We start from the raw sequence: 18977 nt of genomic DNA on the forward strand, positions 1-18977 counted from the left end.
GGCTGTGGGGGTCCCCCCCTGTATCCCCCCTGGCTCCAAAGTTATCTTAGGAGTAATACTTTTGAAATCCTGCTTTCATAAACGCGATATATTTTGAAGCATATATTTGATCCACCCCTGTGCAAATCCCAAAATGGTTTGGCCCGTTCTGTTTTCGGAAGTTTGGGAGTTGTTACACCGCCATCAGTGACCCAATGTGCTTTGCACTCTGTAATGATTCTAATAATACAGGAACAGGATTCAATAGGTCACCACTTTTGGTGTCACGCACCACTTTTGGTAAGACGTGTATTGACTATATCAGTAGATCGTGTCAAGGACCCCCGAATGGACACGTATTAGCCCGCGGACCCCCCCCCCCATTTGAAGAGAAGGACCCCCATAAGAGAAGATTTATACAGCTCTAGCAGTGATTCTCAACCCGCTTAATTTCAAGGACCCGCAGTTTGACATGCTTAATTTGCCATTAGGCTACGGATAGCCTCGATACCCAGGCTTTCATTTCGTCTGCGCGAAAAATGACGGACGGACCCTATTTTAATGCCATTTCTAGCTGTGGGACTCCAATTGATAATGTAAAATCAATGTTCATTTAAAAAACTGAGAGCGACATGCCACAAGGGTCCATTTGGTTCCAAACTATCACGTAGCTGTACCTCCTGGAACTCGCTCAAGGACCTCTGGGGGTCCCCGGACCCCACTTTGGGAATTATATTATTATTATATTACACTATTTTGGGATTTATGGGGAAAGGAGGAGATCGACGCCGCTAATGAAAGCACAACTGTCAACACCAGGTAAGCTGCAGCCAGGTTTTCTTTCCTCTCGAGTTGCATGGGTTTAACACTAACTACATATTAAAACATGCGAACCCTCTCCTCTCCTGAAAACCTCCCAGGTGTTGTACATTTTATATAGGATAGGCTAACTTACAGATCAGATGGTCAGTGAGTTTTGACCTGTTCGAGGCACTGCTGATAATGTCGTTAAACTTTTACGTTTTGAGACACATGGGAGGAGGAGGAATCACAGCCAGGTAATTCATAATAATAATAATAACTGTGCCAAAACGCAGTTTTGTATGTGCATTGAGTCACTGGAACAACCTCTCTGTAGTCCGACCCCAAACCCTAACCATAACCCCACGTTTTTGTGGTTAGACCCCACCATCCCCCCCTCCCCTAGGGTGGTGGGGGGGACGGGGGGGACGGATTTTTCTCTATATCCCCCCCTAGCGTTCGGTCCGTGTTGCGCCTCTGGATCTCATGTTAACACATTTACAGTAATAACTGTAAAACTAGCAACTGTAATTCACCCTAGTCTCTGTAATATACACAAACAGCTTGGGACAGCTGGGATTTCTGTCCTCCTGAGAACAGACTAAACCAATCCTAAGCATCCTACACAGTTAAACACATTTTTCATGAATTTCAAATTCTGGGCACACAGGAATATTCAGACCTCATTATGGGGCTGCCTGCCAAAAAACAAGTTGTGTCACATTGAATCAAAAATATTATCTGTGCTGTATATTACTCCATAGCTGATAGTTTAACCCATTCTGACCGGGCACCCATTTTGGTGTCGGCATCATGTTATGCTTTAGCTATTGAAAAATAGCAGATCTACAAGCTCATATCGCGCCACCGAGTGGCGCGATACGAGCTTGTAGGTCTGCTATTTTTGAAAAATCGAAGAACGACTGACATTTTTTTAGAATCTGATCTCAGGTCAGAATGGGTTCATCAGGACCAGTGTGTGTCCGGCGGAAACCTCGTATGAATCTGATCTCAGGTCAGAATGGGTTAATAGATACTGCAACATGCTGCAATTATCAGTTTATTCTGAAGAATGAGTGCAGCAGTTCATCAATAATTGAATTCAACATGGCAAGAACCTAGAGGCTTGGCATCATCACCGTCATTATCATAATCATCATTTCCCTCTCATGGTCATGGAACTACTACATTGTACATACAGTATATACCATACAGAATTGTGCTCATCATGCCATGGCAATTCATCAGTACATAGCAATGTTTGAACACTGCAGATGTGTTTGACAAAAGACCCAATGTTAAATTATGTATGCCTCCCCGTACATGAAAATGTCAATGCTCACTGCCTTGTTCTGCTGACATAACACATGTCATATTAAGACACATCACATTGTACGGTAAGAGTAAACGGGAACACTCTGCGATGTTTCACACATGATTAACGTTGGAATTAAACACGCATTGCGTACAGTATGTCTCACACACTCACGCGCACGATAGCTTTCAGGACATTAGAAATGCGCCAGTTTTCAATGACGACCAGATTATTTCTGCATGTATTTCGACATGTACCCTATAATCAGAAGCTTTTGATGGCGGAGAGGGAAAAGGTTGGGAAAACGTATTATAGCCCTTAAATGTTGTGGAAGGAGATGATACCACTGTGATGCAAAAGGCAAACATCTAATCTTATCCTATGTCCCTTATCCTTTACCTGGGTCACTAGCCAGAGTGTACCATGCTACTGCACCTTCATATCTAGTGATATGATGATGGCAATGTTGCCACTATGGTATCGCCATCACTTGTAGTCTATCAGCATAGTCAGCAGAGGAACATCTCTCTCCACAGTGACATTGGATCTGAAAACAGACTGGGTGGTCACTTCACACAGGCATGGACTTTACTCACCTCTGTCTCTTCTCATTGTCTCATTCTGTCTCTCTGTCTTTGCAGATCGAAAGCTGCTACACGATGTTAAGCCTCAAAGTGAGTCTTCCACTGTGGATTTCTTTCATCTCCAACCCCGTCCCTTAAGGCTAGCGCCCGATGTTTCCGTTTTTTTGCGCGGGGCGAGAAACCAAGGAGGAGCCACGCGTTTCCTTTGCCGTTTTTACTGGCTTTAATAAACGCAAAAAACTGTGAATTTGCCAATTTGGACTGTCATCTGAGAAACTCAGAACCCAGTAACGATTACACGTTCCTGCCATAACTTGGGTGCCCGCCATTTATGACAAGTGTGACATCACAGCTGTGCCTCTGGTTTCTGCTCTGAGCCTGGGAAGACAGATCGGTTGTGACAAGTGAACATGTGCTATATTGTGGAGGATTAATGGAGTGTAATCATTGCAAATGAGCTAATTTGACCAATTTGCAGCGCTGTCCTCGCATTCCCATGGCGGTTTTCAATCACTCCCACTGGCCCGTCTGCACTGCTGCCGTCTAAAATGATTGTCAGGTGCTACTGTAGCTTGCACACGCACAGCCCCGACTAACATCCTGCATTTTACCTAATGAGCCTTCATTAGCCTGTCACGTTTTGCAAAATGCACGCCTGGTGCCTTGAGTCTGCGGTAGGGCTCCAGACAGTGATTCAACTGGGGTGCTTGAATGGGCTGTTTCTGGGCATCTGGTGAGTGATCACACTGCCAAGGTTACTTCTAATTAATTAGCATTGGATCGTTTCACGGTGACCACTGGTGACCACCGGCTCCAAAGCGTGTGCTCCAATTGCCTTCTCAGTGAGACATCCATCAGGGCGATTGGATATAGACCAGTGGTTCTGAAAAGAAAGTCTCCTTAGCCCATTCTGACCGGGCACCCATTTTGGTGTCAGCATCATGTCACGCTTTAGCTATTTAAAAATAGCAGATCTACAAGCTCATATCGCGCCACCGAGTGGCGCGATACGAGCTTGTAGGTCTGCTATTTTTCGAAAAATCGAAGAGCGACTGACACTTTTAGAATCTGATCTCAGGTCAGAATGGGTTCATCAGACCAGTGTGTGTCCGGCGGAAACCTTGTATGAATCTGATCTCAGGTCAGAATGGGTTAGCCTCCGTGTTATCGGCTTTTAGTGTGGTGTATAACCGTTTTGGGTAATCATTTTTTTACAAGTACTTTTAGTCACATCTGCAGCACATTATGTATCATAAAAGAGATAGGACAAGCTGGCCCACTCCATCCTCCCCAATTCCACCTCTCGTTTCACTTTGAACATTTTCATTCCACCACAGCCAAAGTAATCCTTCATAACTGGGGTCTGATGTCCTTGAGCATCTCCATATAATAGCACACTTATCTCCATCGCAGTGCTTTCATCTCCTGCCCACAGTGCCTCTGTGCCTTCTTCTCAAGGAAAAGAGGTCAAGGCACATGTTAATGTGCAAAAGTTTAAAAAAGACATTGACGCAAGTTGCATGTTGCAGCTCAAACTGCCCCCCCCATCAGGGCGTATATCATTGTACAGTAAATATGAAATGAAACTAATTAACCCATTCTGACCGGGCACCCATTTTGGTGTCAGCATCATGTCGTGCTTTAGCTATTTAAAAATAGCAGATCTACAAGCTCATATCGCGCCACCGAGTGGCGCGATACGAGCTTGTAGGTCTGCTATTTTTGAAAAATCGAAGAGCGACTGACATTTTTAGAATCTGATCTCAGGTCAGAATGGGTTAATCAGACCAGTGTGTGTCCGGCGGAAACCTTGTATGAATCTGATCTCAGGTCAGAATGGGTTAAGTTCAATTCAACAGGAGTCTCTGCACACAGCACATTGAACGGGGCCTCTCCTACTCTGTGTGTGTGTTTTCCTGTCTCGCTCCAGGTATGGACGGCTCCGCTAACGACGTGGCCCTGTACTCGGGGCTCGGGGCGGGCGTGGTGGCGGTGGGCGTCCTCGTGGTGGCCGTCATGCTGTACAGGAGGAACCAGAGTGAGTACGGCGTGGACGTCATCGACTCGTCGGCGCTCACCGGGGGGTTCCAGTCGTTCAACTTCAAGACCACCCGTCAAGGTGAGCGAGCGAGTGAGAGAGAAAGCGGTCGGCGTGTTACTGTGGCTCACAGGGGGGGTGGGGGGGGGGGGTGGTGCTCGCGGGCGCCGCGGATGGAGGATGACATGTGCAAGGCCGAGTCGGCGGCAGCAGCGCTGTCCATTGTCGAAGACCCCTCTTCGCACGGTCAAGGCCACCTTTACCCGGCGCCCAACCTATGATTGATGCTGTTTGTCCGTACGGACTAGTAACACACTATGCATACCCCCTCCCCATCTGCTTCAGGATTTACACCCCCTCCCATAATCAGTGAGAGGACCTGTCCTTCTATTTTGACAGACCTGCTCCTCTGTTATTGTGAAGAGGGAGATCATCAATCTCTGGGCACTCACTCACTCACCCCCCCACTCCCTTCCCATACCCCCACCCATTTGACTGTCAGGCCAACCAATCTCTTCTAGGTTTCAGATTGCCCCGGCCAACCAAAGCGCGCTGATGGATAAATGTGAGGCGCATGGAACAGTGAACATCAATTCCATTTTTTTGTTGTGCGCAGCAATAACTTCTGTTGGTGGCGGGTGTCCGGCGGGGGTGGGGGGTGGCGGGGGGGCAGAGGAGGGAGGGGTTTGGCTGTCCCAGGGCTAGCCTTGCTACAGGCATTCATATTGCTGTCTCTGACACTTCTGGGTTAGTGCAAGTGATAGCCATCGTGGCAGTGTGGGGCCGATCCATCCACGGCAGAATCCTTGACAGCCAGCCTTTGTGAAAGCGCACACACACACACACGCACACACGCACGCACGCGCGCGCACGTGTCCTCGTGCACTGAGCCCCAAACTGCATCCACAGTTGGCTCCCCAGTGTGACCTGGTTGGTGTCGTCCGAGCCCCAGCCCTTGGCAGCCATGCGATTTGGGGGTGGGTGGGTGTCTGTGGGGCGAGGGAGGGAAAGGATGAGCCAGAGCTACATCCGGCAGGCCATCAATCCTATTTTAAATAGGCCAGCTTCTCTCCCCACAGCCCGCCTGCTGTGCCCTCCACGCCGGCCACAATTGCTCCTTCCTTCCCTATAGTTCCCTCTCCATCAGCCCGGGCCTCTGAAATATAGACCCAACATCCTCTGGTGTTCTCGTCCTTTTAACACCAGTTTGTTTCTACAGCATAGGCCTTAATAGTAATACCATAAATACACTGACCTGGTTTTGTCCTGTGTCGCTGATTCCATTTTGTTATCATGTGTTTTGTAAACAAATGGCAAGACGGGAGAGACACATTTTCTCCAGGGAGAAACCTCCCACCTGAAAGTGTTTTAAAGTGTATATAATTGGCAATCAGTACCTCTCCACCCCTAATAATCTCCTTGGGAAGAAGAAAAAAACCCTCTGCATTGCTCAAAGATGCTTCTTTAACACTTTCAGCCATCACCTCTTGCAGCTGAAGTAACGCCATGAAGGCAGAGGCTGTTTGGCCCTGACCCTGTCTCACCACATTACCTCTGCTTCTGAGTGATTTTTAATCAGAAGCCCAATTCCAAAGCCATCCCTCAAGGTATTCAACCTGAAGACCATTTCATTAACTTCTCCCATCCCATGCCACTATATGCTGCCTTTCCATTTTCGCGGCGCCATTCTTAAAGATGCACACTAAAGTAATAATCAGATTATTTCTCCTGCGGATCGGAGGGCATATAGAGAAAAAGGAGAGAGGGGATGTCAAGTCAACCCATAGGGCAGTGATGTCCACTATAGGTACCTGCTGGTGGAGTTCCCCGCAGGGATTTTACTCAGTACAACTCAGCACAACACATGTATCCATTTATCCGTATTCCTATTACTTTTATTCACACAATTAACCACTTAAACCCATTATTCTTTGTTGACTGGGGTCTCCCATGGGGCTATACTGGCCCCCTCTTTTTTCCCTCTACACCACGTTGAGATGCATTGAGGCATGGTTGACGCATCATGATGTGTTGTGAACTTGTATACGTTGTCTAGGCTGGGGTTCATGTTAATACAAATCGGAAACAAATAATTTGTTAATATTGTCGCTGTTGGGTGGAAAGCTGGCATATATATGTACATACATACATTTTAATTATTATTTTAAATACCTTTTAAAATAGGGCATAGCAGTGGTGGTCATTCTGTGGTTCAACTTAGAAGAGGCCCGTTCATTTTTCCCATAGATATTTCCAAAAAATATTTATAATTGAATTTGATTCTGTGGAAAGCTAAATTTGAAAACCGCAAAACAAAGGGTATTTATTAAATAGAGTATATCATAAAATGTAAAATATAAGATGTTGATGTCTTATGGTCATTATTCACCAGGAGCCTTGATCTGGCTTGATTCTAGGCTTAATATTCAGTAATTGATCAAATCTTTTTGGAAATCTTTTTTGTAGATCCACAAAATGGACGCCACTGCTTTGCTCTATAGCCGATCAACAATCCCCACAATGTGTCACATTGCGATGTGTACTCAGCTTGTAGAGATTGGTTATTTTCACTACTTTTGGCCGACACTCTACCTGACAGTAACGATATTATTTTACTCTGCAAAGACAAACGATAATGAAAGGGGAAAAACATACTGTACACATACACACAAGACACGCAGGCGCCTGCCCCGCCCACCCAAAATGCTCAACACAGACCCTGTCCTGTTGTAATTAACGATTTGCCTAAAAATAAAACAACATTAGCCTCCTACCTCGTGCCCCCTCACGAGGCAACAGCTGGGGCGGCAAGGACTCTGTGACTCCGCTGTTATCTTGGCACGCCGGTGCGTATACGGTCTGGCACGTGGCGAGGCAGCAGGCCATGTGCTGGGTGTCGGGAGTCTGCCAGATCGATGCGGTGGGCGGTAGTTTGCCAGCCCCTTGTCGGTTTATTCCTTCTTGTTGGGGTGAGTCGTCGAAAACGGTTCGCTGAAGGAGAACTAACAACACAACACTCCCAGCACGTCCCCGTGTTGGCCTCCATACTCTGGGATTCTGTTGAAGGACTCGCTCCTGTTCATTTACAGGGCAGTCACCTCCACCCCCGTGTGCCCCCGAGAACCAGCACCACCCCACCGCCGCCCCCGCCTCCTGTCCTTCAGAAAAACAACTTTGCATGTATAGCAGGGGAGACGCCGTCCAGCAGATGGATTATGGAGATCAAGCTGGTTAATCCATTCTGACCGGGCACCCATTTTGGTGTTGGCATCATGTCATGCTTTAGCTATTGAAAAATAGCAGATCTACAAGCTCATATCGCGCCACCGAGTGGCGCGATACGAGCTTGTAGGTCTGCTATTTTTTTTAAATCGAAGAACGACTGACATTTTTAGAATCTGATCTCAGGTCAGAATGGGTTGATCAGACCTGTGTGTATCCCAGTGGAAACCTCGTATGAATCTGATCTCAGGTCAGAATGGATTAATTAAATTCAACATGCTGACTGTGGGCTCGGAGCCCTGGACCTCCTGTCCAGGTTGTGCCCCTTCCCTCTCCAGCCTCCCTCACCACTGGTCACTGGCCAAGACGTGCTGTTTTAGTTGCAGTTGAAGGTTGGTCACTGGTGTGAACCTCTGATGTCGAGCGTCCAATATGATGGAGGTGTGCAGGGTGAATTCTGTCCTGAGATCAGATTCATACGAGGTTTCCACTGGACACACACTGGTCTGATGAACCCATTCTGACCTGAGATCAGATTCTAAAAATGTAAGTCGTTCTTCGATTTTTCAAAAAAATAGCAGACCTACAAGCTCGTATCGCGCCACTCGGTGGCGCGATACGAGCTTGTAGATCTGCTATTTTTAAATAGCTAAAGCATAACATGATGCTGACACCAAAATGGGTGCCCGGTCAGAATGGGTTAAACAAGGATATTGCACTGTTCAGTGTGTCTCTTCACTGTTCGTGCAATCAGAGTTAGATTTGTAAAAAAATAAATAAACAGAGCAGGCTTTTTCTTATACACTTAAGTAGATTCAAGCGCACAATATGTAGATTTGCTATTTTAGCTATATCTTGGTATTTAAAATAGTCAATGTGTCCCAAATTGACCAGAATGAATGTGGTCATCATGCATTTTTAATTAAATTGTGATAATATTATCAATCATGAATATCAAACTACTATATATATACTGCATATCCTCATTTCCCAAAAGGAGATGCATGTATTTTCAGTCTGACCAGAAACGGGAATGAATTATCCTCACTGCTGATTAAAGGTATATTCAGTGATTTCACTTAATTCAAATATCACTTATTTTTTTGTTTTGTTGTGATAATCCTCCCTACTATAGAGTGTGCTGGCCATATAAGGAGTTCCTCCCTGTCCCCAGTTAACCCCTGGGGGTCAAAAAACCTTAGGTTTCGTTTTTGACTCTCTATCCTGATTGGACGAAAGGCTGGGTCCCACAGCCAAAAATGAAACCTAATGTTTTTTGAGTGAAATCACTGAATATACCTTTAAATGAATGACCAGAGGGAGGGTTATCATGGGCACAGGCATGGATTCACAACGCATTGTGAGCTTGTAGATCTGTTATTTTCACTACCATAACCCCAGGACTATAGTTGCACTACACTGACTGCCAGTCACTTCTAGAATTGATTTTAGGATCTCGTTGATACTACTTTTAGAGATCTTAAGAGCCTGGCACCTCGATAGCTGAGCTGCTGGAACTGTGCCTGGTCCGTATGGACACATTCAGAAACGGGTCTCATGGTCGCAGCAAACGTATTTCCTGTATGCGGAGACGACATATCTGCGGTGTAAACTCGCAGGTCTTCTACTATTCATTGAATGGTAGAGTGACTGATGTTAGTCTGCTCAAACGTTACTCTTTTACCTGCTTTTTACTAACACTAACTAAAGATGCTCAGAACATGGGGATGAACCTGTGCAGTTTATGCCGCTCCAACAGTAGTGGCAACGTTCAACTTGGGAGAGAAACGGAGTGTCAAATAATACACCGCGGTGGCTGAGATCTGAGAGTAATGGTTGAGACGAAGCAGTGAAAGGTCCTGAAAGATACATGACGTCAGTCTTAACCCAATACCCAATCTTTGAGGTATAAAGTACAGCAGCCTTTTGAAAGATGACGTTATGTATCTTTCAGGACCTTTCACTGCTTGGTCTCGACCATTACTCTATGGCTCTGGTCTCAGCCACCGCAGTGTCTTTTTTTTTACATTCCATTTCACTCCAAAGTTGAATGTTGAATGTGATCCAGAGTTGTTAGCGGGGTGCTTGCGTACCAAGATGACTGTGTGGCTGTATTATCTCTCTCGTCTCCATAGGCAACCCGCTTCTTCTCAACTCTGCAATTCAGCCTTCAGACTTAACAGTGGGCCGGACGTACACTACACCCCTCTGCTTCCAGGACACCTTTGACCCCCTGCCAGACATCAAGGTCAAAGTTGAGAGCTCCTTTATGGTTTCACTAGGTGTGGCCGAGCGGGCGGAGTTCCACGCCAAGGCCCCCTCACTGCCAGAGACGTTCCCGCGGGGGCTGGGCCGAGACTGTTGCAGCACCACCGCCACTGTTGACAGGCGCAAGAAGGGCTTGCTGACCCCAAATGGGCCCTTCAGCACTCCCGCCGCCAAAGAGCAGCTGAGGACCACGGGAAAGTTCGGACACCCTGGAGGACGGCTGGTGGTGCCCAACACAGGTGAATCTTGCAAGCACCTAGGCAAATGACAAAAGTTAGTTAGTTAGTTAAGTTAGCTAGTTACTTTATTAACCCTTGGCCTACAATTCACGGAAAAAACGGAATTAATCGAAAAATCTAAACCTCCCGTTAACGGAAAAAACGGAATGACAATCAATATCAGTTATCGCGGGGTCAAAAGAGCAAAAATTAATATTTTTTCGCTAATATCACTAATGTTGGATGTAATTTACCAAAAAACGGCCGAAATCCGCGTGATCGTGCGCTATCGTGCACGCGCGCCGTCTCTATGTGCGTCGGTGTAAAAAATGTGATATTTTGCGATCTTTTGGGGTTGATTTGAGGTTAATTTGACTTAGTTATGAAAAATATAGCATTAGCTTAGCAATCCGGACCAGCCAAACTATTGACTAGGGTCAAACTACTACAGGATGTTGTTGATCGTTCAACCGGAAGTGACTTAGGAAGATCCGTCTATTTTAGCCAAAATCAGCATAATGATGCTTTCCCGCCATCTGGTGGCGAATCGAGAGAATACATTTGCAATGAATGAACAAAGAAAAACATCTCTTCAATCCACCAGATCTTTCTTGTATGTTAAAACGATGAATTAAAAATATGCCAATTTGTTACCCAAACAAAAAAATTGGTCCTGGCATTCCAAGGGTTAACACAAATGTATAAAACAATGAGTCCAAACAATAATCGAAAAACCCATGAATGAAAACTTTAAAAAGAGCTTTCTATTGCTCCAAAAGTTGCAGGCATGCATGCGCAAAGTTCCTCCGTTAGTGCCCACAAAGAGTGAGCTCAAATCAATAAACTCATGTCCATATTTCACTCTGATGTCTTGTGTGAGGAGACACACCAGTATGTGCTGTTCATGTTGTATACCAGTTTTACCATTGACAAATTGTTCAAATGCTCCATCTTCCCATTTCCACGCAGTCTATGGGAGGACAACCGGAACCAACATAACAATGTACTAAATTGAATGAACACATTTAACTAGCGTTCAGTTAAGCCTCCCATACACTACACGATTTTTTATACGATTTTGGAAAGACAAGACAAAGACTACACTAGAAAGTAGTCTTTAAAAAGGATCTTTCCAATGTCTTGTCAAAAATCGTGTAGTGTATGGGAGGCTTTAATTGAACACTCTGGATTTTCCAGAAAACAGATAGATGTCTATGTGAAGAATGGGGGCTGCTTGGAAATCGGAAGGTTCCCAGTGCAATCCCCGACTCCCCCCTGGCTGGATTAGTGTCGAAGTGGAAGCGTGATACTTAACTCCTAACTGCTCCCAATGAGCAGGATGGTGCCTTTGTGTGTGTGTGTGAATGTAATGTACATTGTAAAGTGCTTTGGATAAAGCACCATAAAAATAAGTCACACATTTAAAGTACAATATAGTAGACACCATTCCTTTTCCAGCATCAGCAAGTGTGAAGAATGTTGTAGTTAAAAACATTAGAGTGTGTCACAAGAAGCCGGTTTAGTTCCATTTGACATAAGAAGTTCCCCTGCAGTGACTGCGCGGTACTAATGGAGAACAGCTGCAGGAAGGATGCAGAATGACAGGAATTATTTAACAACCATAGTACTGTAGAAAAAACCCAAGGTTACAGTAGCACACAAATGTGTGAAACCTTGGGAATGCCTAATTAAAGCACAACTCAATTATGAGGTCACATTCTGACTATATCCACTGCTGTCTAAAGTCCATTAAAGTTGCAGCAAGGCTGCAGCAAACATATAACGGCTAACGAAGCTGTCTTCATAATCTGCTGTAAAACTGTTGCTAGGATCCATCAGTGCCGTTCCCAATGCAGGTTAGCTGATTGTTATTCCTCTGCAACCGCAGCGTCTTTCTCTCTCGCGCAAACAGAGGTCACACTCTTATCATGGCCGCCAACACAAACGCAGCAACTGGATGAGGGCCTGTTCTGAGAGCGCCGTTGTTGAAAGGTCAACAGCCGATGCGAACAGCCCTTGGCTTTCCTCAATAGGGTGCTGGGTAATCATCGTCCCTCTGTCAGCTTTGTCTCTCTGGTTGAGAGGTGTGAGTGCTGAAGTGCAGCACTCACACACAGCTTCCACACTGGCCACTATTCATTAACACTACGAAGTCTGAAAAAAAATCACTACTACTCAGTCGGCTGAAGGGTCAATGGGACCGTGTTTTTGGTGCGATTTGATTGGCCACTCTCTCCCCCACACGTCCCTCTCCAGCTGGAGAAGACATTGTTCAAGCCTGCATCCCATTTCCAACGAATTAAATCATAATATGTTTCTTAACACATGTTTTCACTCCTAAAATGTATAAAACTAATAATACATGTGAAAAATATATATTTTGCCGTTGCCCGTTAGTACTATATTGCAACATAGCCATGGAAGAGTGTCACGTTGCTGCCTTTTGTTGTTATTTTTTTCCTTCCAAAAGAGCAAGATCACTTGTCTTTTCTTGTGTGTTATCGATGTAATTAATATATGTCACCCCACGCGATGTACAGACTGCTTGACTAGGCATGTAAACATGACATAATTGTATTAATGTTTAAGTGTAATGATGTTATTGACCGGATTGTCCGTAGTCCTCCAGCCGTTAGCTTACAGTTGCTAATATTATAAGCTAACAACATTACTAAAGCCAATGTATTGCATTAAATGCGGCCTGTCCGCGGTAAATTACTTATACAAGTGAGTCGCGTTATATTTACCTAAATTACCAGCCAAAGTACATTCCAAATAAACAATTATTAGCCACGTTATGTTGTTATATCAGTTTAATTAATAAACATCGTTCATAATACGGCCGTTAGCACTGTGAATTCAACATCCGGTGAGGAGAGGATACGGTTTGTGTATGTGTTGTGTATGGAAGTCAGCGCATACAGTGGCTTACCGGATGTAAGCCTTGCACACTAAATAGAATAGAATAGAGAGAGAGAAAAAGTTTACAGATAAAGAAGGACGGACAGGCTGAACTCTTTTGACTGACAAAGAGCTGGCGATATTGAGCCTATATGCCAGAACAAATTAATCCACAGCAGCATGCCTACATAAGTTCCACGTCGCTTGCAGAAAGAACTGTTCTTTTGACTGACAAAACATTTAGCGGTTCGGGAGGTCTATCTGGTTGGAATTATTCAAACACTTTTTATTTTGTATCGCGCATCGGCAAGCGTTCTCGCTTCATGGAAAGTAAATGTCGGGTCGAGTCTAACCGAGCATGCAATAATAATAATAATAATAATAACAATGATAATAATCATTGTATTCATATTCCTATTATCTTATCAAAATAATAAACAAATTCCAAGTTAATTAACCAGCCAAACGTATATGATTTAATTCGTTGGACATGGAATGCAGCAACAACAACAACAATGCCGTCTCCAGCTGTTTGTGTGTTCTTTTTTTTTCTCCACCCCTACCACCATAACCACCATAACTCGCTCATTTTTTGCTCATTTAAAAAAAATCAAAATACCATGTAAACTATGGAATTGGGGCTTTCATTTGGTATATAAATCGGTTGTGTAGGCGCTCTCTACGAAACGATATCAAGTGAAAAGTAAATGTCGGGGAATCACCATTAACACCATTATCAAGCAGCGCAAACAAAAGACGAGAGGGGGAGAAAGGGTGACGGCGGTCGATTGGGCCGATTATAGTCAGACTGAGTAAGAGATATATGCCTAAAATCATATTTACAAAATGTTTCAAATGGAAAAAAAAACAGAGATGATTTCAACCGAATATTTAGACAAAGTCATGCAAGGGGAACTTTCTCTGGACTCCATGGGCTAAGAAAATAAACGTTGAAATTTCAAATTCGGTCAGAACGGCTGCTCAGACTTCCTAGTGTTAAGCTTTTGAAATGGCGAGTCTGGCGACCATTCACGGCGCTGCACAGGCACTCTTGTTTCATCTCATAGTTGTGTTTAATCAAAACAGTTGAATGGAATTTTCCTTAGAAATAAATCCATGAAGATGGATACAGTTCAAACCAATTATTTTAATATAATTATGACTGCAAGCACAAATGGGCGAGTTCCACCAAGCATCTTTGAATGCCGTTTCAATTAACAAGAAGTAAAGTTCTAGGTTTTCTCTGAAACTGTTCATCCTGGTCATCACTATGCTGATACTCTGTCGAGGTATAAATCTGTTTTCAGAAACATTTGATGAACCTTTAGTGAAAACGCGTTTCACATTGCTTATGTTTGCCCAGCGGCTTCAGATGAGATGTCGAGAAAGATTGTAGAAGATTTGTAGAGCAGAAGAGCAGCAGAGAAAATATGCAGACGACTTGAGAGATTAAAATGATGAAAGAGGTTTGGCTCAAGGCCAAGCACTTTTGGAGATAATTGCGAAAATATAAACTTCATCATTACCATGTTGAGGTCATTGAGGGTCATTCTGTGTGCCTGTGTATTGAATTTGGTCATTTTGGTGTGTCATGGGCTCATGGTTTTCAACACTTTTATCAGAAGAAATAATGAGCACAAAAAAACAACAAAAACAACAGAGTTCTTGAAGCTTCACTGCTTGGAACCCTAATGATGGGATTTTGGACTAACTATGACTTTCAGCAAAACACAGGCTGTGGATATTTCCCCACTATTTCCAGCATTTTACCCTTCTTTGATTGTGTCAGGTAGATGTAGATGTAACAAAAAGCCATCACCACTAATGTACACCAGACTGCAATGTGGAATATATTTGTTGAATTAAATTATTATTTTTTTTATTTTTATCCCTGGCCAGAAACACTGTTTACTGTATCTGACATCTCCCACTCTGCTTTTGTGAACATCTTTTGTAAAGCGTTTGCTTTTTTATGCTCTCTGTCTCTGTCGTGACCGTGCATTGTTAGTGATTGCTCATTGAGGGGTATTGCATGAGCAAAAGTTTAGGGTACAACAAATATCAACAACTACCAGGAGAACAAACACAGAGAATACTAGAAGAGATTGAGCTAGTTGTCAATTATAAAACTTGACTAGATTAATTTAACTCACACCAGTTTTCAGTGGCCGGTAATACCGGTATATCAAAAGTCCTGTGTGCCATTATTCAAATTATGAATACAATGTTTGTTATTTGTTTTCTTTTTATTGTTACACTTTCTGAAATGATGGTATGGTGGAAGGATACAGCAGATCAGAGAACTTTTTTTTATTATTTCTTTCTAACCCATTCTGAACGGGCACCCATTTTGGTGTCGGCATCATGTTGTGCTTTAGCTATTGAAAAATAGCAGATCTACAAGCTCATATCGCGCCACCGAGTGGCGCGATACGAGCTTGTAGGTCTGCTATTTTTTTGAAAAATCGAAGAGCGAGAATCTGATCTCAGGTCAGAATGGGTTAATCAGACCAGTTGTGTGTCCAGCGGAAACCTCGTATGAATCTGATCTCAGGTCAGAATGGGCTAAATAAGACCTTAGGTTGCCCTATGCTGTCAGCCTTTGGGAGTTGTTGCTACTGACATATTTGTTGTGTGTTTTTCCAGGGGTCAGCTTGCTGGTGCCCCATGGCGCGGTGGCAGAAGATATGTCCTGGGAGATGTACATGGTGATCAATCAGGGAGAGGAGAGGTGAGCTGAGAGTTTACCCCAAGTATCATATACGCCATCTATACCCGTCACTACTCACCTATCTTATCATCTGTCACCTTTGTCCATCCATCCTCTGTCCTCCTTTCTTGTCCCCTATCATCTGAAAGCACCTTGATTATTATTATTATGTGTTATTACTATCATTAAAACCATCAAGTATAGCAAAGATTCTTGGTTCACTTTTCACACTGTTTTGGATTTGCTCGTAAGCATTGCTGAAACGGATTATACAGTTGTAGGTTTAATATGCTGTATTATTGGCGTACTGTAATTGCCAAGCAAATTGATGTCAAGGACATATGGTCTCTTTATGGCAAAGTGACTGCACATTAATTAGCTTCTTCTGAAGTGATATATGAAAACATAAAACTGTATCATCTTGTCATTATTGTATTTAAATATATACCGGTAATGTCATTTTTACATTATTATTATTATGTGTGTGCGTGCGCGTGTGCACGTGCGTGCGTGCGTGCGTGCGTGCGTGCTTTAGACAGAGAGAGAGAGATGAGGGGCTGGGTTTTAGATATAACTACACTCTAGACCAGTGATTCTCAAACTATGGTACCCTTAGTGGTATACTTAACGACCCCCAATTTATTTTTAATTGCTGGATTAAATTAAATTAAAGAAAGAGGAGTTACCTCGTTTTGCCACAGGCGGGTCGTGGAGAGAAGAATGAGGTGCCGCGTTCTTGGCATACATTTGGTTAATTCCCATCCAGATCATGAATGATCCAAGTTGAATGTATCTTTATTATCAACGGCTTGTCATGCTATAATCAGCCCTGCTACACACAGTAGTACTGCTCACAGGAGCCAGACCATTAGAAAGAAATCGACAACAACAACAAAATGTGTGACGGATAAATGAATTGACCAATCACACACCTCCAGGCTCTACAGTCCAACCACAGCCAATCAGAGGCTTGCCTGAGGATTTTTCTTGCAAAAACCATGCAAACACATGCTGACTTGTGGTTCAGCCCTTCTGTTGCTTTGACCCATTCTGAACGGGCACCCATTTTGGTGTCGGCATCATGTTATGCTTTAGCTATTGAAAAATAGCAGATCTACAAGCTCATATCGCGCCACCGAGTGGCGCGATACGAGCTTGTAGGTCTGCTATTTTTGAAAAATCGAAGAACGACTGACATTTTTAGAATCTGATCTCAGGTCAGAATGGGTTCATCAGACCAGTGTGTGTCCGGCGGAAACCTCGTATGAATCTGATCTCAGGTCAGAATGGGTTAAATAACTAGACTAGTGCCCGGCTGTAGAGCACTAGAGTCGGTAACAATAGAAGTTGGAGATCCATGCCCCACCCGGCTATGCCATACCTGTTGTACCCGTGTCAGAGTAGCCGTCCCACCCATCTGTCTGTGTCCCTTTTATGGCCATATATGGAGATTTCTGTATCTGTCTCTCTCTGTGTCCCTTTATTCCTAAATAATTGGAGTTCTGTGTCAGGCATGCCCACAGAACCCCACAGACCAGCTCTATATATGGAGCCTGGGCAGGGGCCCTGTCTGCAGAGCCCGGGCAGAGGCCTTCAGTGGCGGTTTTGGACGACCAATTGTCGAATTGGTGGGTCCAACCAATTCGACACCGGCCACTGAAGTCCCTGCGGGGGGTGTCGAACGCAAGTGTACACACGTACATGGAGTTCTGTGTCAGGAATGCCCAAATATGTCAAAACAGGCCAGCTCCATATATGGAGCCTGGTAGTTACCAAGTAGAAAGTAGTTACCACAAGTGCATAATTGTTGGCATTTTAGCTCATTTTAGCCACCGTGAATGCCATCTTGAAAACGATGCCTTTCTGGTTGTTCGTTTTTTCCTAAAACTTTAGTATGTTATTTAGCACACCCAATAGTAACAGAAAAATCTCTTTTTATCAATTATTTGGTTTTCAACGCTATCTAATATTAGAGTCTGAGCAAACAGACCACTATAGGGAGCGTGCCCGACGCGTTTGCACAGCTTTTTGAAAACCTTATAGGCTTATTATACCCATACCTAACACCACGGCAAAGTTCAAAAACAATCTTGTGTCCGCCCCCTGCTATATGATGTTTTTTAACCCTGATGTGTTGTGTAATATGTGATGTTTTTGTGCAATGGGTGCATATGTGATATATTGTGCGATGTGTAGTTATTTGTTTTTTTCTCTTGGTGTACATACGTACAGCACTTTGGTCAGCCATAGGCTGTTTTTAAATGTGCTTTATAAATAAAATTGACTTGACTTGACTTGACTTGACACCGGGCACTGCACACGTCTGTACGCACATCTGCGTGCAGACGTACAGAGACGTGATGCATTCATAGATGGATACAGTGGATCTGATCATGTATGGGAGGGAGCAGAATGTATATAGGCTTTGGTTCAAAAGAACAGTTCTCAGTCATCGGAGCACTGAAATAAGTTGAAGCCAGCTCAACTCTTTCTGTAGCATTCGTAGCTCGTCGTCACGCAGTCACGATTGCATCGAACATTGAATATGGGATTGAATTGAATATTTTTAACCCATTCTGACCTGAGATCAGATTCATACGAGGTTTCCGCCGGACACACACTGGTCTGATGAACCCATTCTGACCTGAGATCAGATTCTAAAAATGTCAGTCGCTCTTCGATTTTTACAAAAATAGCAGACCTACAAGCTCGTATCGCGCCACTCGGTGGCGCGATATGAGCTTGTAGATCTGCTATTTTTCAACAGCTAAAGCATAACATGATGCCGACACCAAAATGGGTGCCCGGTCAGAATGGGTTAATGACATTTTTAAAAGCACACGAAGTACACGAAATGACTTGAGTCAGTGACCAAAATGATCTCGTTACACTGAGCAAAGGATTCAGTGACTGCGTATCTCTGCGAACGAATGACCAATTC

General features: G+C 44.0%; 1 protein-coding gene across 3 annotated transcripts in view; it reads left to right on the forward strand.

Moving 5' to 3' along the window:
- Positions 1-18977, forward strand: part of unc5db (unc-5 netrin receptor Db) — a 242114-nt gene that overhangs the window by 181723 nt on the left and 41414 nt on the right. Inside the window, exons 8-11 of one of the 3 annotated variants that reach the window (XM_083783854.1) lie at positions 2737-2769; positions 4610-4798; positions 10075-10446; positions 15973-16057. In XM_083783854.1, coding sequence (XP_083639980.1) covers positions 2737-2769; positions 4610-4798; positions 10075-10446; positions 15973-16057 — 679 coding nt within the window. The remainder of the gene's footprint in view (positions 1-2736; positions 2770-4609; positions 4799-10074; positions 10447-15972; positions 16058-18977) is intronic. The other 2 variants (XM_083783856.1, XM_083783855.1) reach the window with 2 other exon arrangements.

The sequence above is a fragment of the Protomyctophum parallelum genome (genome assembly GCF_964188405.1).
Source record: "Protomyctophum parallelum genome assembly, chromosome: 15".
NCBI classification, from domain to species: Eukaryota; Metazoa; Chordata; class Actinopteri; order Myctophiformes; family Myctophidae; genus Protomyctophum; species Protomyctophum parallelum.